This window comes from Amblyraja radiata, chromosome 11 (genome assembly GCF_010909765.2).
Source record: "Amblyraja radiata isolate CabotCenter1 chromosome 11, sAmbRad1.1.pri, whole genome shotgun sequence".
In the NCBI taxonomy this organism is placed as follows: Eukaryota; Metazoa; Chordata; class Chondrichthyes; order Rajiformes; family Rajidae; genus Amblyraja; species Amblyraja radiata.
Window position 1 is genome coordinate 5,548,351 of NC_045966.1, and position 27,718 is coordinate 5,576,068.

At 48.0% G+C, this 27,718-nt stretch overlaps 1 protein-coding gene across 1 annotated transcript; it reads left to right on the top strand.

The window, feature by feature from the left end:
- Positions 1–442: 442 nt before the first annotated feature.
- Positions 443–26,241, top strand: LOC116978228 (protein Shroom2-like). Its single transcript, XM_033029223.1, has 7 exons — positions 443–606; positions 2,815–2,879; positions 4,535–5,194; positions 7,529–8,020; positions 10,902–11,037; positions 14,612–14,884; positions 25,765–26,241. The coding sequence occupies exons 1-7, from the start codon at positions 547–549 to the stop codon at positions 26,011–26,013; spliced, it is 1,935 nt and encodes a 644-aa protein (XP_032885114.1). The 5' UTR covers positions 443–546; the 3' UTR covers positions 26,014–26,241.
- Positions 26,242–27,718: the final 1,477 nt, after the last annotated feature.

The window sequence follows — 27,718 nt, forward strand, 5'->3', positions numbered from 1 at the left end:
GTTCATCACAGGTGAGGTTGAAGCAGATGCAGCATGAAGCTCTGCTCCAGTACTTTGGCCGCAGAAGATGTCAGAGACTCAGTGCCTCCAAATTAGATGGTGAATTGCCACAGCCGGCTCTGCACAGGTGGCTATTGGCGAGCAGCCATGGTCAATATTCCAGTAACAGCCCCTTGTTCCGAGGGTGGTGACACACTTCCCAACACACGCCGGCCTGGAACTCGTGGGATCATTCCTGGGAATTATCCGACCAATTTTTAAGCCAAAGGTAGACAAAAATGCTGGAGAAACTCAGCGGGTGCAGCAGCATCTATGGAGCGAAGGAAATAGGCAACGTTTCGGCACGAAACGTTGCCTATTTCCTTCGTTCCATAGATGCTGCTGCACCCGCTGAGTTTCTCCAGCATTTTTGTCTACCTTCGATTTTCCAGCATCTGCAGTTCCTTCTTAAACAATTTTTAAGCCAGTCGTGGGAGCTGCGACACTCTCCGAAGTGGACATAAGTCTTCGGCGTCTCCTTCACGGGCCAACTATCGGACCGGGCAGATGTTGGTCGTTTTGGGAGGCGTGCGCGGTCGAAGTCATCCCCATTCATTGCCTCAGCAGGTGGGTGGGTTGCCTGCAATGTAGACACTGGAGTAGGACTGGAGTAGGACTGACGTGGATAAGCTTTTTCCATTGAGTGTAGGTAAGATTCAAACAAGAGGACATGATTTGAGAATTTAACTCCCCGCCAACTTCCCACCCGATGTCAGCTATGAGTGAGTACTGTGTTTACGGACCTGTTATATTAGATGGGCCGAAGGACCAGTTTCCGTGCTGTGTGTGACTCTATGAGTAACGAGCCTATGCATGGGTGCTGCAATGGGACACAACACAAAGCAAGAAGGTGTTTGCTGCAAGAAAGTGCTTGCTGTGATTGAACTGAAGGTTAACCTGGTTGGAATGTTGTATGTGGGAGGGGAGAGAGACTTTCTCCTCTGAGAAGCAGACAGTTGGTGCAGCAGAAATGTTTTGTCTGTTTGATACAGATTCACACTGGCATTGGTTGGGAGGGAATGAAGTGTTCTGCCCAGATAAATATCTCCCAACGTCAAACAACCCAGCAACCAGAGTTTCCCCAGCACTTTGTACTATAGAGTCATACAGCGTTGAAACAGGCCCTTCGGCCCAACTTGCCCACGCCGGCCAGCATGCCCCATCGACGCTAGTCCCACCTGCCTGCATTTGGCCCATATCCCTCTGAACCTGAACCTCTAAACAGGCCTATCTATGGTGAGGGTAGACAAAATTACTGGAGAAACTCAGTGGGTGCAGCAGCATCTGTGGAGTGAAGGAAATGGGCAACGTTTCGGGCCGAAACCCATCTATGGTGAATTGGTTAAAGATAAAATTCCTTTCAACAAAGCCTGGGTTTCAGCAACTAAGTTACAGAGAAAGGTTGAACAAGTTAGGTCTTTATTCTTTGGAGCGCAGAAGGTTAAGGGGGGACTTGATAGAGGTCTTTAAAATGATGAGAGGGATAGACAGAGTTGACGTGGATAAGCTTTTCCCATTGAGAGTAGGGAAGATTCAAACAAGAGGACATGACTTGAGAATTAAGGGACAGAAGTTTAGGGGTAACATGAGGGGGAACTTCTTTACTCAGAGAGTGGTAGCTGTGTGGAATGAGCTTCCAGTGGAAGTGGTGGCGGCAGGTTCGATTTTATCATTTAAAAATAAATTGGATAGTTATATGGACGGGAAAGGAATGGAGGGTTATGGTCTGAGTGCAGGTAGATGGCACTAGGTGAGAGTAAGTGTTCGGCACGGACTAGAAGGGCTGAGATGGCCTGTTTCCGTGCTGTAATTGTTATATGGTTATATGAGCAGGAACTGAATGTGGCCTGTTCATTCCCTCCAGAGATGCTGCCTGACCCGCAGAGTTCCTCCTGCACTGTGTGTATGTGTGTGCGTCTGAGACACAGGAGAGCTAAATCTATGGCAGCATCTATGGAGAACATGGATAGGTGACATGTTTAAGAAGGAACTGCAGATGCTGGAAGGTAGACAAAAATGCTGGTGAAACTCAGCGGGTGCAGCAGCATCTATGAGGCGAAGGAAATAGGCAGTTTTGGGCCCAAAACCCTTCTTCAGACTGGGGGGGGGGGGAGTGGAGAAGGTCTGGTCTGTGTTATGGTCTGGACTACATACATCCATGACTGTGGAATTTCTTGTGGTCGTGGGCAGAGCTGTGGTCCAACCAGGTTACGATGGAATGATCCGAGTTGCGATTCGATGATACTTCGTTGTCACATGTACCTGGGTCCAGTGATATGCTTTGTATTGCGTACAACCCGGTAAAATCAAAGATCTTATGGCAGAGCTCCGCTATAGGATCTGTGGGTAAAATCATACACCTCGCCTCACCTCGGCAGTGCGCAAGAATCGCCGCGCTTCTGGTGCCGGCAAGTTCACTGAGCATTTCAGAAAGAACTGCAGATGCCGGAAAAAATGGAAGGTAGACAAAAATGCTGGAGAAACTCAGCAGGTGAGGCAGCATCTATGGAGCGAAGGAAATAGGTGACGTTTCGGGACCCGAAACGTCGCCTATTTCCTTCGCTCCATAGATGCTGCCTCACCCGCTGAGTTTCTCCAGCATTTTTGCCCACCTTTAAAGTTGACTGAATTCTATGGTGCATGTTGGAGAGAGTTGTTGGAGCCATTGAACTGCACCCAGCGCCCGAGTCATGGCTCAATCAGGATCCTGTACATGCGTAAAATGTTAATTGTAGAATTTGTTACTAATGGCAGGATTTTTTTTTTCCGTTGCAGAATGAGCCGGCTCTTGTGGACTCTGACTCAGTGGGGCAACTTAATATCAGCAGCAGCCCTGCCAGGTATGTGGAATACACAGCTCTTTGGAGACATTAATTGTCACCCTGTTTAGTGCTTGATGTTGAAGGGCTGTAGAGTTGTTGCCGTGCAGCGCAAGAGATCCGGGTTCGAGCCTGACTACGGGCGCTGTCTGTACGTTTGTGTTTGCGCGTTCTTCCCGTGACCGTGTGGGTTTTCTCCGGGTGCTCTGGTTTCCGCCCGCCCTTCAAAGACGTACAGGTTTGTATGTCTGAAGAAGGGTTTCGACCCGAAACGCCGCCTAATTCCTCCGCCCCATAGATGCTGCCTCGCCTGCTGAGTTTCTCCGGCATTTTTGTCTGCCTTTGATTATCCAGCATCTGCAATTCCTTCTTAAACAGGTTTGTAAGTTAATTGGCTCTAGTAAAAAACGTAAATTGTCTCCAGTGTGTGTGTGTGTAGGATAGTGCTAGTGTACGGGGTGATTGCTGGTCGGCGTGGACTCAGTGGGCGGACGTGCCTATTTCTGTACAATCTAAAGGGCCCGTCCCACTTGGGCGTCATTTACGCGTCATTTACGCGACATCATTGACGCGTCACGACGCACGTGATGCCGCATGGTGCGCATTACGCGCGCATGGTACGTGGTGACATAGGCAGTGACGCGGGATTTTGGGATGTACAACATGACGCACAAGTGGGACAGACCCTTAAGTTCTTCAGATGTAGATTCTACATGCGGGTGTGGACGGGTAATTCTAATCTCTTCTAATAAAGTCTTGTTAGTTTTACTATTTGCGTGGGGGGGCGGGGGGAAGATTCTGACTGTCAACCCGATCTATGCTGCTCATAATGCAGGCATCACTCTGGTAAACCTCCTCTGCACCCTCTCCAAAGTTTCCACATCCATCCTTTAATCGGGCGACTAGAACTGCGTGGAAAACTCCAAATGCGGCCCAAACAAACTCTTGTAAAGTTGTACCACGACTTCCTGACACTGATAATCTATGCCCTGACCAATGAGGGCAAGCATACCATGTGTGGGAAGGAACTGCAGATGCTGGTTTACACTGGAGATAGACGCAAAATGCCGGGGTAACTCAGCGGGACGGGCAGCATCTCTGGAGAGAAAGAATGGGTGACGCTTCAGTTCGGGACCCTTTTTCAGACTGAGACCATGTGGCGACTTTAACACCCCATCCTATTGTCATCCCATTGAAACATATAAGATTGTTAAGGGCTTGGACACGCTAGAGGCAGGAAACATGTTCCCCATGTTGGGGGAGTCCAGAACCAGGGGCCACGGTTTAAGAATAAGGGGTAAGCCATTTAGAAAGGAGAAGGGGAAACACTTTTTCTCACAGAGAGTGGTGAGTCTGTGGAATTCTCTGCCTCAGAGGGCGGTGGAGGCAGGTTCTCTGGATGCTTTCAAGAGAGAGCTAGATAGGGCTCTTAAAGTTAGCAGAGTCAGTGGATATGGGGAGAAGGCAGGAACTGGGTACTGATTGGGGATGATCAGCCTTGATCACATTGAATGGCGGTGCTGGCTCGAAGGGCCAAATGGCCTAACTCCTGCACCTATTGTCTATTTTCTATTGCCACTTGCAAGGGAGTTATGAACTTGGACCCCAAAATCCCTCTGTACATCACGTTTCCGTATTCACGTATTCACGTTTCAATTTGGAATGTCCTTTTTCAGGCCCAGAGTTGCCAAACTGGAGACTTCGCTCGAGGTGGATGCCGACTGGAAGTATCGCAACCGCAGAGCCGTTAATGTGGCAGTGGGCAAGAGCAGGTATGAAAGACCACGAGGAATGTCGCTGGACTATTCAGCGTCATCATCCTTTGGCAAATGGACCTCACGGATGAGCAGAAGTACTGACCAGCTCGGTGGGGGTCAGCCAACAGGACAGGACGATGCTGTGCAGGTCCCACCACCACTGGAGATGCCTTCACCAGAACGAAACTGGGTCAAACTGAGGAGGGGCGTGAAATGGCAAGCCAGCCAGGGTGCTGCCGCGTTTCAGAGAGGTGGTGGCATCTGCAAGTCACGTCCGACGTCATCCAGTGAGGAGCCTCTAGCCCCGACATCTCCATCTCCATCTCCACGTTCGCCCATGGAGAGGGCAAGAGCACGGGCTCGTTCCCTCTCCTCCCTGCCTGCCCGGGGTCATGAGGTGCCCCTTGAGAGATCCTCGGCCGTCTCGGGGAACTGCGGCACGGACCACGGCTCTGCCTCTGACAACATTCCCGTTCAACCCAAGCCCTCGCCGCTGCGCCCAGAAAATATCTTCCAAGCTTCTCCATCCCTGGAAAAAACAGCAAACTATGAAACTGGAGCGACTGAATGGCCAATGAGGTAAGGCAACGATTCTCATAGTCAAAGAAATCCTTACGGTTATGGTTTTGGAATGATCTTAAATGGTCTGTGTTTTTTAGACATACTGGTTTACACTTTACAAGGTTAATTCCCGGGATGGTGGGACTGTCATATCCTGAGAGAATGGAGCGGCTGGGCTTGTATACTCTGGAGTTTAGAAGGATGAGAGGGAATCTTATTGAAACATATAAGATTGTTAAGGGTTTGGACAAACTAGAGGCAGGAAACATGTTCCCGATGTTGGGGGAGTCCAGAACCAGGGGCCACAGTTTAGGAATAAGGGGTAAGCCATTTAGAACGGAGATGAGGAAACACTTTTTCACTCAGAGAGTTGTGAGTCTGAGGAATTCTCTGCCTCAGAGGGCGGTGGAGGCCGGTTCTCTGGATACTTTCTAGAGAGCTGGATAGGGTTTTTAAAGATAGTGGAGTCAGGGGATATGGGGAGAAGGCGGGAACGGGGTACTGATTGGGGATGATCAGCCATGATCACATTGAATGGCGGTGCTGGCTCGAAGGGCCGAATGGCCTCTACTCCTGCACCTATTGTCTATTGACCAACCTAGTCCTCACCGACCAGCCATCACCCCATTCACTAGGACTATCCTACACAATAGGTACCATTTACAATCTTTACCAAAGCCAAAACATTGTCTACCTTCGATTTAAACCAGCATCTACAGTTCCTTCTTCCACACTGTCTTGTGTCTTCATGGGGTTTAACAGTGTGCCCTGTGTGATTTAATTAATGCTGCACTCTACTGGTTATAGTTCAAACTGCACCTTGCTGGGCTTTGATTTACAGATCACCCGACCAGCTTTATTTTATTGAAAGAGTTGATAGAAACTCAGCGGGTCAGGCAGCATTGATGGAGAGAAGGAATGGGTGATGTTTCAGGTCAGAACCCTTCTTTCAGACTACAAAGATAAGAAATTTAATGTCCTGCCGGCAGTTGGAAAAAAGGTTGAGAAACATAGACAACAGGTGCAGGAGCAGGCCATTCGGCCCTTCGAGCCAGCACCGCCATTCAATATAATCGTGGCTGATCATCCAAAATCAGTACCCCGTTCTTGCTTTTTCCCCATATCCCTTGCTTCCTTTAGCCCGACGAGCTAAATCTAACTCTCTCTTGAAAACAGCGTCTAGAGAGGGTAGGAGGCCGTACGGGGAAGTCCAAGAGGAGGAGGACCATTGTAGATGGGAGAAGGGGTCATCGCTGGGTGGTGAAGGCTCCTCCCCTTGGAAAATGTCTGATGAAGGATCTCAAAACATCACCTCATTCAATTTCTCCAGAGATGTTGAGTTACTGCAGCATTTTGTGTCTATCTTCAGTGTAAACCAGCATCTGCATTTCCTCCCTACACAGTATTAAACTGTATTCTGCCTGCTCACTAGCAACCCTTGCCTGCAGATTTTTTAATTTATTCGGAGCTAGAGACACAACGTGGAAACGAGCCCTTTGTCCCACCGAGTCTGTGCCGACCAACAATCTCCCGTTCACACTAGTTACATAGAAACATAGACAATAGGTGCAGGAGGTGGCCATTCAGCCCTTCAAGCCAGCATCGCCATTCATTGTGATCATGGCTGATCGTCCCCTATCAATAACCCGTGCCTGCCTTCTCCCCATATCTCTTGTCTCCACTAGCCCCTAGAGCTCTATCTAACTCTCTCTTAAATCCATCCAGTGACTTGGCCTCCACTGTTCTATCTTATCCCGCTTTCCCCTCCACTCCCTGCACACTAACGGCAATTTACAGAAGCCAATTAACCTACAAACCCGCACGTCTTTGGAACGTGGGAGGAACAGAAGCGTGGAGAGAACTTGCGAACTCCGTACAGACAGCACCCGCATTCAGGATCGAACCGGGATCTCTGGCGCTGTGAGGCAGCAACAGTGTCTGTTCAATGGGACGCTCTGTCTTGTCTGCTGGCTTCATTGACCACTGACAGGTCTCTGACGCAGCGGGTAGAGCTGCTGCCTCACAGCGCCAGAGACCCGGGTTCAATCCTCACTACGGGCGCTGTCTGTTCGGAGTTTGTACGTTCTCCCCGTGACCTACGTGGGTTTCCTCTGGTTGCTCCGGTTTCCTCCCACACCCCAAAGATGTGCGGGTTTGTAGGTTAATTGGCTTTTGGTAAAATTGTAAATTGTCCCTAGTGTGTGTAGGATACTGCTGGTGTAACCGGGGTGATCGCTGGTCAGCACGGACTCGGTGGACCGAAGGGCCTGTTTCTGCGCCGTATCTCTCGTCTAAAGACTTGTGGTTTGATTTACGAGCTAAATTTTCTTGTTTTCGTTTTCTCTCTTCCAGCGGAGAGAATTTGCTGTCAACGGTGGACTTTGTTCCGATGAAGCCCGCAGGATATGACACCGAAGATGACATAAAGGTTAGACTTGCGGACTTGGCGTCCTCCCCTGTTTGTCCAGACAGCATCGTTGAGATGACCCTACCAGCCTCAATGGCCAAGTCTGAGATCAAAGGTGGGAACAGCCACCCATCGCCCTTTAAAGACCCACTAAATAGACACGAGACGTCTCGGCAACGTCCAACGGATTGGACGAACTCCTGTGTCCATCCGAGGATGAGGACCAAGTCTCCCGAAGAGCTGAGGACGGAGAAACTCATCAAGGAAATAATTGACGAGGATCGCTCGTTGGCAGAGATCCTGGATCCCAACCCCACCACCAAAACCATAATGGACCTCGTGGAGGACATGTTTCAGGAGGATACGCTGGTCCTCGAGGCTTGTCAGAGGAGAGGCCAATTGTACAGCCAGACAACGGAGGCAGAAACCAAGAGATCGTGAGTAGACATTGTTTCCAACCTATATCTCACAATCGATCAAAAATATATAGAATATTGTACATCGGCATAAACTAGATGGGCTGAAGGGCCTGTTTCTATGATGTCTCTATATTTAAAAAATAGTACAATTTTTAGAAGCTTCTCCCATCTAAGACTAACACAATATCTCTCATTTATCTTCCCCAAGCATTGTATTAGATCATATTGCTCACTCTGTACCTTGAAATGGAAATCGGCCCAAAGCAGTTTGAGACAATAGGAGAGAGGGCTGTAGGCCATTCTGGCTTCACCCCAAAAGAAATATCCACCTATTCTATCCCAGTGCTCAGTCAGAGAGTGGAAATTTTGGCTGATTCACCATTAGATTGATGTTCGGAGATCACCCTTTGTTAAACAAAGGATTGGGACCAACCCGTATACATTTCACCATGAGGCGTGAGTCCCCTGTGTGGATAGTGCTTGTCACAACTGCTGGAGGAAGGTTTGAGGAAACGAGACTGCAGATGCTGGCTTGCAAGAGAAGACACCAGGTGTTGGACCAGGCAGCAAGCTGGGAGAACATGGACAGATGCAATGTTCTCCAGAGATGCTACCTGACCTGCTGAGTTACTCCAGCACTTTGACAATAGTCAATAGACAATAGGCGCAGGAGTAGGCCATTCAGCCCTTCGAGCCAGCACCGCCATTCAATGTGTTCATGGCTGATCATCCCCAATCATAGAAACATAGAAAATAGGAGCAGGAGTAGGCCATTCGGCCATTCGAGCCTGCACCGCCATTCAATATGATCATGGCTGATCATCCAACTCAGTATCCTGTACCTGCCTTCTCTCCATACCTCCTGATCCCTTTAGCCACAAGGGCCACATCTAACTCCCTCTTAAATATAGCCAATGAACTGGCCTCAACTATCCCGTTCAGTACCCCGTTCTTGCCTTCTCCCCATATCCCCTGACTCTGCTATTTTTAAGAGCCCTATCTAGCTCTCTCTTGAAAGCATCCAGAGAACCGGCCTCCACCGCCCTCTGAGGCAGAGAATTCCACAGACTCACCACTCTCTGTGAGAAAAAATGTTTCCTCGTCTCCGTTCTAAATGGCTTACCCCTTATTCTTAAACTGTGGCCCCTGGTTCTGGACTCCCCCAACATCGGGAACATGTTTCCTGCCTCTAGCGTGTCCAAACCCTTAACAATCTTATATGTTGTGTCTTTATTCGAGGAAGATTTGAACCCAGGTAGCAGAGTGGCAACTTAGATGTACTGCCAGAGGAAGCTGCAGACGCAGGTCTGATTACAAATTCAGAAATTGAAGGAGCAAAGGGGTTTGGGAGTGCTGGTGCAGGATTCCCCAAATAATAATTTGCAAGTCAATAGACAAAAGGTGCAGGCCATTTGGCCCTTCGAGCCAGCACCGCCATTCCATGGCTGATCATCCCCAATCAGTACCCCGTTCCTGCCTTCTCCCCATATCCCTTAACTTTGCTATCCCTAAGAGCTCTATCCAACTCTCTCTTGAAAGCAGTCGAATTGGTAGCAAGGAAGGCAAATGCAATGCTAGCATTTATTTCAAGAGGGCTAGAATACAAAACCAGTGATGTAATGCTGAGGCTCTATAAGGCGCTGGTCAGGCCGCACTAGGAGTATTGTGAGCAATTTTGGGCCTCATATATGAGGAATGGCATGCTGGCATTGGAGAGGGTCCTGAAGAGATTTGCGAGAATGTTCCCAGAATGGGTTAACATATGATGAGCGTTTGTCGGCACTGGGCCTGTACTCGATGGAGTTTAGAAGGATGAGGGGAATTCTCATTGAAACTTATCAAATAGTAAAAGGCTTGGATAGAGTGGATGTGGAGAGGATGTTTCCACTAGTGGGAGAGTCCAGGACTAGAGGTCACAGCCTCAGAATTAAAGGACGTACCTTTAGAAAGTAGATGAGGAGGAATTTCTTCAGTCAGCTGGTGGTGAATATGTGGAATTCATTGCGTCATTGGGTATTTTGAAGGTGGAGATTGATAGATTCTTGATTAATATGTCAGGGGTTACGGGGAGAAGGCAGGAGAATGGGGTTAGGAGGGAAAGATAGATCAGCCATGATTGAACGGCGGAGTAGACTTGATTGGCCTAATACTGCTCCAATAACACGAACTTATGGAGAAAGAATACAATTGTGCTGTTTTGAAAGTCTGCAATGTCAGAGACAGTTTCTTCCCAGCTGTTATCAGGCAACTGAACCATCCTACCGCAACCAGAGAGCGGTCCTGAACTACTATCTACCTCATTGGTGACCGTCGGACTATCGTTGAACCCACTTTACTGGCTTTACCTTGCACTAAACGTTATTCCCTTATCATGTATCTGTACACAGTGGATGGCTCAATAGCAATCATGTGTAGTCTTTCCGCTGACTGGTTAGCACGCAACAAAAGCTTTTCACTGTACCTCAGTACGTGTGCCAATAACAATAAACTAAACTACACTGGTAGACAAAAGTGCTGGAGAAACTCAGCGGGTGCAGCATCATCTATGGAGCGAAGGAAATAGGCAACGTTTCAGGCCGAAACCCTCCTTCAGGCAGACCTTCTCCATAGATGCTGCCGCACCCGCTGAGTTTCTCCAGCACTTTTCTTTACCTTCGATTTTCCAGCATCTGCAGTTCCTTCTTAAAAACTAAACGACACAATTAGGCTTTGCGCTTTCTTTGATCAGTTTTCCAAAATTAAAGGAATACAAGTCACCTCAAAGATAATAAAACAAAAACACGACAAAAGCTTTTCACTGTGCCTCGGTACACGTGACAATAAACTAAACTGAAACCGATGTCAATGGAACCAACTCGGAACATTCCCCTCTTCTGTTTTCCCCGTTTCTTTTCATTAGAAACACGAAAGAGATTCAGTTGCCGTCATTGTTGGGGTCAGACACTGGGTGTAAAGCAGCAGCCGCCACGGTGACTCTGATGCAAGACATCAACAGAGAGAGGGGAGACTGGCCGACTGATATCACGGACAAAAAGGTGAGTGTTGAATCACAGAAACTCTAGGGCCTGTCCCACATGCCGGTTTTTTTTTTTTTTTTTTTTTTTTTTTTTCCGGCCTCATATCAGTGTCGCCAAAAGATTTTGAACATTTCAAAATGCAGCGGCAACAAAATAAATGTCGCGACGCTTGAAATAACACGTCGTCACGCCTGAAACGTCAGTGAATGATACCGGCAGTTGCCGATTTTTTTTCGGCGACTGGGACAGGCCCTTCAGTTTCTTTCAAGAGTGCTCTGGTGGTGAGCTAAAGGCACAAAGCGGCACGTCTGAAACAACGCGGCGCATGCTGGAAATATTCAACGGGTCGGGCAGCATCTGGAGTGGGAAGCAGCTAATCATTCTGTTCAATGACCTTTCATCAGAAGTTGGTTGATTCACAACACTGGGGCCCCTCGTAATCCCAGACACTGGCCTCCCTCCCACGGTACATTCAGGTTGTATAAGATGCGGTACTAGGGTTGACAACTTTCTCACTCCCAAATAAGGGTCAAAAAGGTCAAAATACGGGACAAATTCCCGACGGCAATTCGTTGACCGACTGGGCCGTGGCTGGGTGAATGGTGAGTTGGCCCCGGGTGCTGGACTGCACACAAAGCCCAGCCGGCGGGGCCAGCTGAGGAGTTTTGGCCCAGGCCGCGCGACGTCGCGTGCAAAGTCCGGCGCCCCGTCCAACTCGTGAACCGATGATCGGCCACGAGAAGGAGGGGTGGTGGTGGTGTCGGCGGTAAGCGAAGGTCCGAAGATCGAGCAGGCGAACGTGGGCTGCCGACCGACAGGGCCCACGGGCGAGGCGCTGCTGCTGCTGCTGCTGCTGCTGCACTCCATGGGCTGCACTACGTCGGGATGGGTGAGGCGGGGCTGGACGCAGCGCTCCGACCCGACGGCTCTCTCGACCCGAGTAGTAGCGGTCAAATACGGGACAAGGGCGGTCCCGTACGGGACAAACCAATTTAGCCCAATATACAGGATGTCCCGGCTAATACGGGACAGTTGGCGACCCTATGCGTATTATCAGATGCCACGGTGGTGCAGTGGTAGAGTTGCTGCCTCACAGCGCCAGTAACCTGGGTTCGATCCCGACTATGGGTGCTGTCTGTATGGAATTTGTACTTTCTTCCCGTGACCTCGTGGGTTTTCTCCGGGTGCTCCGGTTACCTTCCATGCTCCAGTCGTACAGGTTTGTAGGCTAATTGGCTTCAGTAAAAAATTGTAAATAGCCCATAGTGTGTAGGATAGTGTTAGTGTACAGAGTGATCGCTGGCTGAATGAATGACTACATTATTTTCACATGTGACAAGTCACAGTGATATTCTTTGCTTGCATTCCCGAGGTATGCAATAGTAGCCACATAAGTTTGACATTGACTCATTCGGACGAAGGGCATATTTCCGTGCTATATCTCTAAAGGATAAAGTAAATAACCATCTTGGACAACAATTACCAACTGCCTGGGGTCAGAACTAGCTAAAATCCCATGATTACGGGCAATTGAGTTCTGAATCGGGCAGTCAGATATATTCACTTGGGCAGCTTACAACCCAGTGGTATGAATATTGATTTCGCTAACTTCAAGTAACCCCGGCATTCCCTCTCTCTCTCCAACCCTCCCCCACCCGAGTCGCACCAGCTTCTCGTTCTCACCTAGCAAACAGCTAACAACGGCCTGTTTCCTATATTATTTTTGTATATCTTTCATTCATTTGTTCTCCATCTCTCTACATCACCATCTATATCTCTCGTTTCCCTTTCTCCTGACTAGTCCGAAGAAGGGTCTCGACCCGAAATGTCACCCTATTCTTCCATCCATCCAGAGATGCTGCCTGACCCGCTGAGTTAATGCAGCATTTTGTGTCTATCTTTGGCTGCCAGATTACCTGATAATACTCATGCAGGGAAATAGGACTAGCCTGGATGGGGCATCTTGGCCAGCATGGATGAGTTGGGCTGAAGGGCCAGATTGTCTCAGACCTATTCAGGTCTGAGACAAAGACTGAATGTATTTTCTTGTTGAAGGAAGTTACTTCACAATGCTTTGTGTATGCTTCTAATGCAAGAATATATAATAAGCACAGTCCGAATAAAATACTGATTTGCAGATTGCACAAACAGTTTATCATTTGACCACCAACCCAAAACACTAACACGTGGGTTTTCTCCAGAATCTTTGGTTTCCTCCCACACCTCCAAAGATGTACAGATTAGTAGATTAATTGCCTTGGTATAAATGTAAATTGTCCCTAGTGTGTGTAGGATAGTGTTAGTGTGCGGGGGTTGCTGGTTGGCGTCGACTCGGTAGGCCGAAAAGCCTGTTCTGCGCTGTATCTCTAAAAACTAAAAAACTAAAGCTAACAATTTCTTATGGATTTCTGAAGAAGGGTCTCGACCCGAAACGTCGCCAATTCCTTCTCTCCATGGATGCTGCCTCACCCGCTGAGTTTCTCCAGCATTTTTTGTCTACCTTCGATTTTTTTTCCAGCAACTGCAGTTCTTTCTTAAAATTTTCCGATGCATGTCTGTTGTGGCTTGCGATTCCTAAGGCAGCGCTTTCACACCAGTGCTAGGATTATACCAAAATAGTCCCTCGATTAGCTTGTACTGCGGAGCAGATGTCAACTCTCCAGAGACTTAATCCACTTTGGCTGGCTGTTTTTGTTTCTTAAACCCTAGCTTTCCCACAGAGCACGGCCTCCATGCTGCTCCAGTTACCCTCCTCGCTATAAACAACAAGGAACTCGGCACTGGTATTTCTCATCTGCTTGACACAGTAAAGTGGAATTCTAAACTGCAACAGAACATGACCAACCTGATCTCCCGGATGCCAAATACTTTAACTCCCATTCCCACACTGACTTTTCTGTCCTGGGCCTCCTCCATTGTCAGAGTGAAGCCCAGCGCAAATTGGAGGAGCAGCACCTCATATTTCACTTGGGTAGTTTACAACCCCAGCGGTACGAACATTGACTTCTCTAACTTCAAGTAACCCTTGCTTTCCCTCTCTCTCCATCCCTCCCCCATCCTCGTTCTCCGACCAGTCTGACTGTCCTCCTGATTAAATTTTATCTTTATGTGCCTCGTGGTCACCTTCTCCTAGCTAACAATGATCCAGTCTACATTTTCCTTAATCCTTGTCCCCTTTATTCTCTCATTTTCACCTTATCCTTGCATATCACTGTGTCTTCCTCTCCCCTGACTCTATCTGAAGCAGGGTCTCGACCAGAAACGTCACCCATTCATTCTATCCAGTGATGCTGCCTGTCCCGCTGAGATTTTGTCTATAAACAGCTCCTCCATATTAATTCGTAAACCACCCCTTGGCAACACGTTCCAGGCACCTGCCATCTTGCCCCGTTCATCTCAGTTAAATGTTCCCTCTCTGGCTTTAAGCCTCAGCCCCCTATTCTTTGACATTTCCACCCTGGGGGGCGGATCAGTTTGCCGCAGGAGATGTGGACCTTGCGGCTGGGTGAGTGGGCGGCTCGCCTCTCCGCGGAACCTTCCGGGCGACCGCGCGGGTCGGGGTTGTCGACCATTCCCGTGCTTTGCTTTGCAGAGGGAGTTGATCGTCGCCATCAGGTGGAAGCTGCGGAAACTTCACGAGGCTCAAGCTGGCCTGCAGGAGGACATCAAAGTGAACGACTCTCTGGGAGACGACATCGAGGCCTGCGTCGGCCAAGTCTGCAACCCCAACGAGATGCAGAAGTACGAGAGCTTCGTCGCGGACTTGGACAAGGTGATGGGCTTGCTGCTGTGTCTCTCCAGCCGTCTAGTGCGTGTGGAGAGTGCCCTGAGCAAGGTCAACGAGTCTACTGATGTGGAGGAGAAGGTGGGTTGCAATAAATTAGGATTGAGTTCTTGCCGGGACTAGAAGGTCTGAGCTGTGGGCAGAGGTTGAGCAGGCTGGGACTCTATTCCTTGGAGCACAGGAGGATGAGGGGGTGGTCTTAACATTGAATCATGAGAGGCATAGGTCGGGTAACTGCGCAGAGTCTCGTGCCCAGAGAAGGTGAATCGAGGGCCAGAGGACATAGGTTTAATAAGATCATATGTGAAAGGAGTAGGTCATGGTGGCGCAGCGGTAGAGTTGCTGCCTGACAGCGAATGCAGTGCAGGAGACCCAGGTTCGATACCGACTACGGGTGCTGTCTGTACGGAGTTTGTACGTTCTCCCCGTGACCTGCGTGGGTTTTCTCCGAGATCTTCGGTCTCCTCCCACACTCCAAAGACATACAGGTTTGTAGGTTAATTTGCTTGGTAAATGTAAAGATTGTCCCTCGTGGGTGTAGGACAGTTTTAATGTGCGGGGATCGCTGGTCGGCACGGACCCGGTGGGCCGAAGGGCCTGTTTCCGCACCATAGCTCGAAACTAAACTAAACTACTCCGCCATTCAAACATGGCCGATCTACCTCTCCCTCGTAACCCCATTCTCCTGCCTTCTCCCCATGACCCCTTGGCACCCGTTTATCGTTCATTCTCTGTGTTGAATTTTATTCTCGTTGAGGCATACGGCACAGAAACTGTTCAAGGTGAAGGGGAAAAGATTTAGAAACATAGAAAATAGGTGCAGCAGGAGGCCATTCGGCCCTTCGAGCCAGCACCGCCATTCATTGCGATCATGGCTGATCGTCCCCAATCAATAACCCGTGCCTGCCTTCTCCCCATATCCCTCGACTCCACTAGCCCCTAGAGCTCTATCTAACTCTCTCTTAAATCCATCCAGTGACTTGGCCTCCACTGCCCTCTGTGGAAATAGGAAACTGGGGGGTAACCTTTTCACACAAAGGGTGGTGGGTGTATGGAACGGGCTGCCAGAGGAGATAGTTTGGCCAGGGACCACCCCAACATTTAAGGAACAATTAGACAGGTACATGGATAGGACAGGTTTGGAGGGATATGGGCCAAACGCGGGCAGGTGGGAGTAGTGTGGATGGGATATCTTGGCCAGTGTGGACAAGTTGGGCCGAAGGGCCTGTTTCTACGCTGTTTGACTCTGACTATGAATAACCTGGTTCATGTACATTGAACGTACAGCACAGGGAAAGGCCCTTCGGCCCACAATGTCCATGCTGAACTTGTTGACAAGATAAACTCATTTGCTCTGCCTGCATGTGATCCATAGCCATTCGCTGCATATCCATGTTCCTATCTAAAAGCTTCTTAAATGCCTCTGTCACTACTGCCTCCACCACCACCCCTGGCAGCATGTTCCAGGCACCCACCACCCCTTGTGTGTAAATGGATAAATAAATAAACACACAACAACTTACCTTGCACATCTCCTTTAGCCGTTGCCCCTCTTACCTTAGAGCTATGCCCGACAGTCTTTGATATATTGAGTATTGTGTGCAGATTTGGTCAGCAAATTTGAGGAAGGACATTCTTGCTATTGAGGGAATGCAGTGTAGGTTTACAAGGTTAATTCCCGGGATGGCGGGACTGTCATATGTGGATAGAATGGAGAGGCTTGGCTTGTATACTCTGGAATTTAGGATGAGTGGAGATCTTATTGAAACATATAAGATTATTAAGAGTTTGGACACGTTAGAGGCAGGAAACATGTTTTCCGATGTTGGGGGAGACCAGAACCAGGGGCCACAGTTTAAGAATAACGGGTAGGCCATTTAGGACTGAGTTGACTGAGTCTGAAGAAGGGTTTCGGCCCGAAACGTTGCCTATTTCCTTCGCTCCATAGATGCTGCTGCACCCGCTGAGTTTCCCCAGCAATTTTGTGTACCTGAGGAAAAACTTCTTCACCCAGAGAGTTGTGAATCTGTGAAATTCTCTGCCACAGAAGGCAGTGGAGGCCTATTCACAGGATGTTTTCAAGAGAGAGTTAGATTGAGCTCTCAAGGTTAACAGAATCAAGGGATATGGGGAAAAAACAAGAACGAAGTACTGATTTTAGATGATCAGCCATGATCATATTGAATGGCGGTGCTAGCTCGAAGGTCCGAATGGCCTTCTCCTGTTCCTATTTCTATGTTTCAAATATATTTCGACCAGGTCTCCCCTCAAACTCTGGCATTCTAGAGAAAATAATCAAAGTTTGTTCAACCTCTCATTATAGTTAATGTCCACTAATCCAGGCTTCATTCTGGCAAAAATGACACAGCGTGCTAAAGAAGGGTCTCGACCCACAACGTACCCTATCCACGTTCTCCAGAGATACTTCCTGATCCACCGAGCTACTCCAGCACTCTGTGTCTCTTCTTGTAAACCAGCATCTGTGGTTCCTTGTTTCTCTCATTGGGGTAAACCTCTTCTGCCCCTCTCTCCAAAGCCCCCCCCCCCCAGATGGCAGTTTACACCGAAGATAGACACAAAAGGGCCTATTCCACTTACGTGACTTTTTCGGCGACTGCCGGCACCCGTCATAGGTCGGCGAAAATTTTCAACATGTTGAAAATTCAGCGGCGACCAGAAAGAAGCTACTGAGGAGACGACTCACGACCGTACAGGCGACATATCGCGGGGGTGAAGCCTGTACGGTTGTGAGCAGTCGCCCAAAGAGTCGTGCTTGTTCTGGTCGCTGCTGGATTTTCAACATGTTGAAAATGTTCGTCGACCTGTAACGACCTATGACGGGTGCCGGCAGTCGCCAAAAAAGTCTGCGAAACATCACCTATCCATGTTCTCCACAGATGCTGCCTGACCCGCTGAGTTACTCCAGCACTCTGCGAAACGTCACCTATCCGTGTTCTCCACAGATGCTGCCTGACCCGCTGAGTTACTCCAGCACTGTGTTCCTTTGGGCTTTAATAAACTTACATTTTATTTTTATTTTTTTTAAAGGACTATTCAGGAATTTTGTTCCAAAATGGATACACAGTTCAAATGCAGGAACGCTGTTATGGAGGGCAAAGTGTAGTTTGACAAAGAATGCTTTATTTGCCAACTGGAATTCCTGAACGCTGTCAATAGATAAATGCGTGCCAAGTGTAGCAGATAACATGGACATCTGAATCACAAACCTGCAGCCTTAGATATCACTGTAGCCTTGAACAGCTAATCTGAGCTGCCAAGGCCATTATTTCATTGACAATTGGACCATCAAAACTAAACCCCAGCTGCTGATCATTCGGATGTAAAAGTCACTGAGACCGAATTCATAAGTTCATAGGTAATAGGAGCAGAATTAGGTCATTCGGCCCATCAAGTCTACTCCGCCATTCAATCATGGCTGACCTATCTCTCCCTCCTATCCCCATACTCCTGCCTTCTCCCCATAACCCATGACGCCCGTACTAATCAAGAAACTAGCGATCTCTGCCTTTGAAATATCCATTGAATTGGCCTCCACAGTCCACTGTGGCAAAGAATTCCACAGACTCGCTGCTCTCTGACCAAATAAATTCCTCCTCATCTCCTTCCCAAAGGAACATCCTTTAATTCAGTCTGAAGAAGGGTTTCGGCCCGAAACGTTGCCCATTTCCTTCGCTCCATAGATGCTGCTGCACCCGCTGAGTTTCTCCAGCATTTTTGTCTACCTTCGATTTTCCAGCATCTGCAGTTCCTTCTTAAACAAAATCCTTTAATTCTGAAGCTATGATCTCTGGTCCTAGACTCTCCCACTAGTGGAAACATCCTCTCCACATCCACTCTATCCAGGCCTTTCACTATTTACAAGAAGAGTTTCTTTAAATAAGAGTGCCAATAGAAATAATCAATTGATTAGTATGAGCTTACTTCCATGTAATTTGGCTGCAGCATCTAGAATCAGAAGTATACAATATGGAAAAAGGCCCTTTGGCCCATTATGTCTCTGCTAACCATAACATGCCCATGTAGATTGATTATACACTCATCCCAGGGAGTGCATACGAAAGTGGGAAAACATAGAACTGGTGTGAATGGGAGATTAATAGCTGCATGGACATGGTGGGCCGAAGGGCTTGGATCCATTCTGTATCTTCCAATCAATTACTCAATCATTCAATGTTCTACTATACAGAAGATAGACATGAATTGCTGGAATAACTCAGCAGATCAGGCAGCATCATTTTGATAAAAACACGTCTCTTGATGCTCCTGAACACATCATCAGTGATGTGACCTGGGGTGTTTTGGGCCTTTCAACATCAGGCGCACTCGCCCAGGCGACCCAGCCGTGGTTGATCAGACCACGACTTGTGTTCAGGTGGCATTCGCTCCTCCCCATGGACCTCCTCTCCTGATCCAGAGCCATCTCGAGGCCTTCTCCGCTGCCTCTGCAGTGTTCTTGATGGCTCTTCTCCTCTCCGTTCCCTTGATGTCCAGTGCACTCAAGGCTTTGTGGAGCGATTGCCCTGCAAAACCTCTGCAGCCAACCTCAATGGGCGTACACCTTGCCTTCCAGCCCTGCTTGCGGCAGTCTACGACCAGCTCTTCATACTTGGTCAATGTACAATAAGTACATTTTAAAATGAAAATTAAAATTTGGTCTCCTAATCTGAGGAAAGACATTCTTGCCATAGAGGGAGTACAGAGAAGGTTCACCAGACTGATTCCTGGGATGTCAGGACTTTCATATGAAGAAAGACTGGACAGACTCGGCTTGTACTCGCTAGAATTTAGAAGATTGAGGGGGGATCTTATAGAAACTTACAAAATTCTTAAGGGGTTGGACAGGCTAGATGCAGGAAGATTGTTCCCGATGTTGGGGAAGTCCAGGACAAGGGGTCACAGTTTAAGGATAAGGGGGAAATCTTTTAGGACCGAGATGAGGAAAACATTTTTCTCACAGTGGTGAATCTATGGAATTCTCTGCCACAGAAGGTAGTTGAGGCCAGTTCATTGGCTATATTTAAGAGGGAGTTAGATGTGGCCCTTGTGGCTAAAGGGATCAGGGGGTATGGAGAGAAGGCAGGGATGGGATACTGACTTGGATGATCAGCCATGATCATATTGAATGGCGGTGCAGGCTCGAAGGGCCGAATGGCCTACTCCTGCACCTATTTTCTATGTTTCTATGTGTCGGAGAAGTGTGTTTATCATGTTTTAATGATTACCATCACCACTTGGACACGGCCGAGGGTGATTTTAAAGATGAATAAACCAAAGATGACGCTTCTCCATCTGATGGGATAAATTCACCGACAATACGTAAACAGGGGAAGCAAAAAGAAAGTGGAAGAATTAGAATTAGTTCCATCGGTTGTGTCGAGAAAAGATTAACATTCCACAGCATTAATGAACAAAAAGGATCATCTTATTTAGTGTATACCCTGGCTGCCTAATTCCCATCAGCTGACTTGGTTTATGAGTGATTGGAAAACCAGGCCAAGTAAAATCTGGCGACTTTATTCCACGTTTCATGATGAATGTGTTCAAGGTTAAAATCTAATGACAAGTAAAACTGAAGGGCCTGTCCCACTATCACGACCTAATTCACGACCTCTGCCGAGTTTGCCCTTGACTCATCCTCGCAACATAGAAACATAGAAACGTAGAAAATAGCTGCAGGAGTAGGCCATTCGCCCCTTCGAGCCTGCACCGCCATTCAATATGACCATGGCTGATCATCCAACTCAGTATCCCATCCCTGCCTTCTCTCCATACCCCCTGACCCCTTTAGCCACAAGGGCCACATCTAACTCCCTCTTAAATATAGCCAATGAACTGTGGCCTCAACTACCTTCTGTGGCAGAGAATTCCAGAGATTCACCACTCTGTGTGAAAAATGTTTTTCTCATCTCGGTCCTAAAGGATTTCCCCCTTATCCTTAAACTGTGACCCCTTGTTCTGGACTTCCCCAACATGGTCGTCACGAGGTCGTAGGTAGGTCGTAGCAGGCCGTGATGCTAGTCGTAGGTACTCGTGGCATCAAGTAGTTCGGGACGTCTTTTCTAGCCTGATGAAAAATGTCCACCAGTAAAAAAAGTGGTGAATTAAGTCGTGAAAGTGGGTCAGGCCCTTAACCATGTTGAAATTCATTCCAAGTCTCTCTGGTCCATTTCACAATGGTCTGAACATTATACATAGAAACATAGAAAATAGGTGCAGGAGTAGGCCGTTCGGCCCTTCGAGTCTGCACCGCCATTTGATATGATCATGGCTGATCATCCAACTCAGTATCCCATCCCTGCCTTCTCTCCATACCCCCTGATCCCTTTAGCCACAAGGGCCACATCTAACTCCCTCTTAAATATAGCCAATGAACTGGCCTCAACTACCTTCTGTGGCAGAGAATTCCACAGATTCACCACTCTCTGTGTAAAAAATGATTTCCTCATCTCGGTCCTAAAAGTCTTCCCTCTTATCCTTAAACTGTGATTGTGACCCTTAGTTCTGGACTTCCCCAACATCGGGAATAATCTGGCATTTAGCCTGTCCAACCCTTTAAGAATTTTGTAAGTTTCTATAAGATCCCCCCTCAGTCTTCTGAATTCCAACGTGTACAAGCCGAGTCTATCCAGTCTTTCTTCATATGAAAGTCCTGCCATCTCAGGAATCAGTCTGGTGAACCTTCTCTGTACTCCCTCTATGGCACGAATGTCTTTCCTCAGATTAGGAGACCAAAACTGTACGCAATACTCCAGGTGTGGTCTCACCAAGACCCTGGACAACTGCAGTAGAACCTCCCTGCTCCTATACTCAAATCCTTTGGGTTAGGATTAGCGATTTATTGATTAATTGAATGATACATTATGGATACCACTCATCGATCACCCATTCACGCTAGTTCTATGTTATCCTATTCTCTCCCCACACACTGGGGACAAGTCAGCCTACAAACTCACACCTCTTTTGGATGTAGGATTTAGTTGAACGATCAGGTTTATTAATATTCTGTATGTAATTTGCTATTGGTCAGGCAAAGCTGTTTAATGTATTATTGTCATGTGTACAGTGGTGCAGTGAAAAGCTCACAAGTTGACAAGTTATAGGAGTAGAATTAGGCCATTCGGCCCATCGAGTCTACTCCACCATTCAATCATGGCTGACCTCTGCCTCCTAATCTAATTTTCCTTCCTTCTCCCCATAATCCCTGACATCTGTTATAATCAATAATCTATCTATCTCTGCCTTAAAAATATCCACTGCCTTGGCCCCCACAGCCCTCTGTGGCAATGAGTTGCACAGATTAACTACCCTGTGACTCAAGAAGTTCCTCCTCACCTCCTTTCAAAAAGAGCGCCCTTTAATTCTGAGGCTGTGACCTCTGGTCCTAGACTCTCCCACCAGTGGAAACATCCTTTCCATGTCCACTCCATTCATTATTCTGGAAGTTTCAATGAGGTCCCCCCTCAACCTTCTAAACTCCAGCGAGTAGAGGCCCAGTGCCGTCAAATGCTCATCATATGCTGACCCACTCATTCCTGGAATCATTCTTGTAAATCTCCTCTGGTCCCTCTCCAGAGCCAGCACATCCTTCCTCGGATATGGGGCCCACATTTGCTCACAGTGCTCCAAATAGAGAGTCTTATAGAGCCTCAGCGTTAACATGTCTGTTTTTGTATTCTTGATATAAATGCTAGCATTTAATTGGCCTTCCTTACTACTGATTCAACTTGCAAATTAACTGTTTGGATGTCCTGCACCAGCATTCCCAAGTCCCGCTGCATGTTGTTGCTTGCTATCCAGACAGCAAAAAGACTATACCTAATTACAATCCGTCCACAGGATACAGGATAAAATGAATAATGTTTAGTGCCAGGTAAATTCCGATTAAAGGTGGGTCAAGGTAAATAGCGGAGGGTGTATGGTCACTGATATATCGTGTTGCCAACTGTCCCGTATTAGCCAGGACATCCCGTATATTGGGCTAAATTGGTTTGTCCCGTACGGGACCGCCCTTGTCCCGTATTTGACCGCTACTACTCGGGTCGAGTGGACTGTCGGGTCGGAGCGCCGCGTCCAGCCACGCCTCACCCGTCCCGACGTAGTGCAGCCCGTGGAGTGCAGCAGCAGCAGCGCCTCGCCCGTGGTCCCGTCGGCAGCCCGGCCAGCTGTCCGACCTTCGGACCTTCGCTTACCGCCGACACCACCACCACCCCTCCTTCTCATGGCCGATCATCGGTTCATGAGTTGGACGGGGCGCCGGACTTTGCGTGTGATGTCGCGCGGCCCGGGCCAAAACTCCTCAGCTGGCCCGCCGGCTGGGCTTTGCGTGCAGTCCAGCACCCGGGACCAACTCATCATTCACCCAGCCACGGCCGAATTGCCGTCGGGAATTTGTCCCGTATTTTGACCTTTTGTCCCTTATTTGGGAGTGAGAAGGTTGGCGACCCTACTGATATGGTTGGTAAATTTTCAACCTTCACTGTGCAAAGGGGCTGTCCCACTGTACGAGCTAATTCAAGAGTTCTCCCGAGTTTCCCCTGATTCGAACTCGGAGAAATACGGTAATAGCCGCTCGTAGGTACTCTGGGCTCTCGTGGACATTTTTCAACATGTTGAAAAATCTGCACGCGTCTTCACGAGTTTACCGCGTTTCCCGAGTACCTGCCGTTAGCGTTACGAGCCGCTAAGAGACGTCCCATGCTCCGACGTACCCGCTACGTACATTCTACGCACTTACCACGAGTTTGATTTTTTTTTTAAACTCGGGGGAGCTCTTGAATTACCTTACCTATTGAGGGAGTGCAGCGTAGGTTCACAAGGTTAATTCCCAGGATGGCAGGACTGTCATATGTTGATAGAATGGAGCAGCTGGGCTTGTATACTTAAAGGACAGGCCCTTTAAGGTGGTTCCATTGTCAGATGTTATTTTTTTGGATGACGTGTGATAAAGACCCACAGTTTAAGTGTGTGTAAAAAAAATGTTTTTAAAATTCCATGAAAGTAAAAGCAAGGAGTATAAACATTTGAAGTTCCCCAGATAGACACAAAAAAGCTCGAGTAACTTAGCGGGACAGGCAGCATCTCTGGAGAGAAGGAATGTGTGACGTTTCGGATCGAGACCCATCTTCGGACTGAAGTTCTCAGTCTTGCAGACTCAGAGAACCCAGTCTGAGCATCTTTCCAAATGTTGAGAAAATGGGGGCTATCTTTTTTTTAACTCCATAGCGAGACCCCCTGAGGTCAGGATTAAACCCGAGCCTCTGACACTCTGCTGTGCTGCCCTTTTCCCCTCCGACACCAAAGACCAACGTTGAAGAGGAAGGGTCCCGACCTGAAACGTCACCCATCCTTACACCCCAGAGACCCTACCTGACCTGCTGAGTTACTCCAGCACTTTGTGTCTATCTAAAATTTCAATTGCTCTGCCATTCTAATTCTGCTCCAGTTCTTTCTCCGCTACACTCTTCTAACCTAATTTCCCCCACACCCCCCACTCTTGCCCCATTTTGACTTTCCCTTCCCATCGACGCCTCTCTGATTCTGAATGATCGGTACCCAGCAGGTTTAGTCTAGTTAACTTTAGAGAAACAGGCCCTTCGTCACACCAGGTCCGCACCGGCCAGCGATCCCCGCACATTAACACTATCCTACACACAAGTGACAATTTTACATTTCTACCACACCAATTAACCTACAAACCTTTACGTCTTTGGAGTGTGGGGGGAAAACTAAGATCTTGGAAAAAACCCACGCAGATTACAGGGAGAACGTACAAACTCCGTACAGAAATCACTCGTAGTCTGTATGGAGCATATAGGTCCTCCTGCAGTTGTACAGGGCCCAAGTGAGACCACACCCGGTGTATTGTGTGCAGTTTTGGTCTCCAAATTTGAGGAAGGACATGCTTGCTATTGAGGGAGTGCAGCGTAGGTTCACAAGGTTAATTCCCGGGATGGCGGGACTGTCATATGCTGAGAGAATGGAGCGTCTGGGCTTGTATACTCTGGAATTTAGAAGGATGAGCGGGTATCTTATTAAAACATAATATTATTAAGTGATTGGACACCCATGAGGCAGTAAACATGTTCCCGATGTTGGGGGGGAGTCCAGAACCAGGGGCCACAGTTTAAGAATAAGGGGTAAGCCATTTAGAATGGAGATGAGGAAAATCTTTTTCACCCAGAGAGTTGTGAATCTGTGGAATTCTCTGCCTCAGAGAATTCCACAGCCGGTTCTCTGGATGCTTTCAAGAGAGACTTAGATGGAGCTCTTAAAGATAGCGGAGTCAGGGGATATGGTGAAAAGGGAGGAACGGGGTAATGATTGGGGATGATCAGCCATGATCACATTGAATGGCGGTGCTGGCTCAAAGGGCCGAATGGCCTACTCCTGCACCTATTGCCTTTTGTCTATTGTTGATTACCTATAGTTGGGATCGAACCCAGGTCTCTACCGCTGTGCCACCATGTTGCCCTATACCACTTTCTCATCCACTCCCTACATACTTAAAGCCCTGTCCCACGGTACGAGTTCATTCCAAGAGTTCTCCCAAGTTTGCCCTGATTCGAACTCGGAGATTTACGGTAATGGCCACTCGTCGGTACTCAGGGCTCTCGTGGACATTTTTCAACATGTTGAAAAATCTTCACGAGTCTTCCCGTGCTTACCTGCCGTTAGCGAGTCTTCCCGAGTACCTGCCGTTAGCGCTGAGGGACGTCCCCGAGCTCCGACGTACCCGCTACGTTCATTCTCCGTGCTTACCACAAATTTGATTTTTTTTTAAACTCGGGAGAGCTCTTGGAATGAACTCGTACAGTGGGACAGGGCTATAAGGGCAATTCAGGGAGGCCAATAACAGCCACGTTCTATTCCTTGACCTACGTGGACTGACGCTGGTTTACAATACTGGTTTGCTGGTTATAATACTTGTTCCGTTCCTTCAGCAATCGCTGAACGAGAGGCACCAGACGCTCTCCCATCGACACGAAGGAGCCAGAGGGCTGAAGGTGCATCAAGATCACCGGGAGAGAATGACCTTCAGAATCCTCAGCAACTACCTCAACGAGATACAACTCCAACACTGCCACCACTTTGTACAGATGAGAAAAGCTTTAATTATCAAGCAAAAAGAAATCGAAGAAAATCTCCGTCTGACCGAAGAACAACTGGGATTTCTTGAGAACAGTCTTTAATCATTTCCTTCCAGTCAACATTCCGGCAAAAATCCAAGATGCATTTCTCCCATCTGGTGATTTTAAATGTTCATTCCAAGATCAGCAGATGTTAACTCTTCATGGGCCTGGGCCACTTAGGCCATTATTTAGGCCACATGATCGCCTGGGTGTCGCCTGCATGGTCCTGAGTCGTCTCCTCAGTCGCCCAAAGAGTCGTAGCGTCTTTCTGCGAGTCGCTGGAATTTCAACATGGTGAAAATTTTTCAGAGACAGTTGGCGATCGTAGGTTTGACGCCAATGAGCGTAGCTTGACGTAGGTGCTGCCGTCGGATGTCGTGGGATGTCGCCAGGTGACGTAGGTTGTTGCCGGTGCTGACTGCGGTAAATTCCAATGTCGTAGTCGCCGACTGCCGCCTAAACATTCGCCTAAGTGGGACAGGCCCATTAGTCCAGTCGCCAGTTTTTCGGCGACCTGCTACGACTATGACAGTCTCCGACAGTCGCCTAAAAATCATCGTAAGTGGGACAGACCCATTGGTTTCTCACTATTTGCACATTAGAGTCAAGAGTGTTTTATTGTCATATGTCCCGGAATGGAACAATGGAATTCTTACTTGCAGTAGTTCAACAGATATGTAAACATGGTACTTTGTAAAACCCATTAAAAAATGAGTTGGGTACAAGATGTTGGTGAGACTGCACTTGGATTCTCGTGTCCAAGTCTCTGGTCTGAAAAAGGGTCCCAACCCTGAAACGTCACCCATCCTTTTACTCCAGAGATGTTGCCTGACCTGCTGAGTTACTCCAGAGCTTTGTGTCCTATCTTCAGTATATACCAGCATCTGCAGTTCCTTTCCACACACTTGGGCTCTTGTGTTTTAGTCCCCCTGCTCCGGGAAGGATGCCAATAGACGATAGGTGCAGGAGTAGGCCATTCGGCCCTTCGAGCCAGCACCGCCATTCACTGTGATCATGGCGTAAGTTGGAAAGAGAGCAGGGAAGGTTTACGAGAATGTTGCCAGGACTTGAGACCCTGAACTATCAGAAGAGGTTGGGCAGGCTAGGACTTTATCCCTTGGAGCAGAGGGATGATCTTATGGTGGTGGATAAAAACGCAAGGAGAACAGATAGGGTGCATGCTCAAGTCTTTAAAGTAGGTTAGAGGAATTAAAAACTAGAGATAGAAACTGAGAAGGAAAGATTTGATAACCCCCCTAATCTTGAGGGGCAACCTTTTCCACTCAGAGGCTGGGGGGAATATGGAACAAGCTGTCAGAGGAGGTAGTTGAGGCAGGTACTATCTATCTATCTAGCTATCAATACTATTAATTACTAAAACTCTCATCTTGTTTGTTTGTTTGTATGTCTGCGTGTGTGCATATGCGCGATATTCGCGAACCCCGCCAAAACAGTACACGATAGCGCTACAATTTTTGGCCCACCTTACTCGCCATTGTCCCGGGATGTAAAAGAAACAAGTTTTGTTCAGATTAATAGAATAGAATAGAATAGCCTTTTATTGTCATCCAGACCGAAGTCTGAACGAAATTTAAGCAGTCATACATATAATACAATACAATAAAAAACAACAATAAACACATATTAACATCCACCACAGTGAGTCCACCCAACATCTCCTCACTGTGATGGAGGCAAAAGTCTTAGGGCTGCAGTCTCTTCCCTCCTCTTCTCCTTCTGCGCTGAGGCGATACCCCCCGGGCGA

Bases quoted from the DNA above. Each gene is read 5' to 3' on its own strand.
- LOC116978228 (XM_033029223.1), top strand. From the start codon at position 547: ATGTTGGTCGTTTTGGGAGGCGTGCGCGGTCGAAGTCATCCCCATTCA. The intron at 607-2,814 runs GTGGGTGGGTTG...TTTCCGTTGCAG, and splicing joins CCCATTCATTGCCTCAGCAG to AATGAGCCGGCTCTTGTGGA. The intron at 8,021-10,901 runs GTGAGTAGACAT...TCTTTTCATTAG, and splicing joins GAGGCAGAAACCAAGAGATC to AAACACGAAAGAGATTCAGT.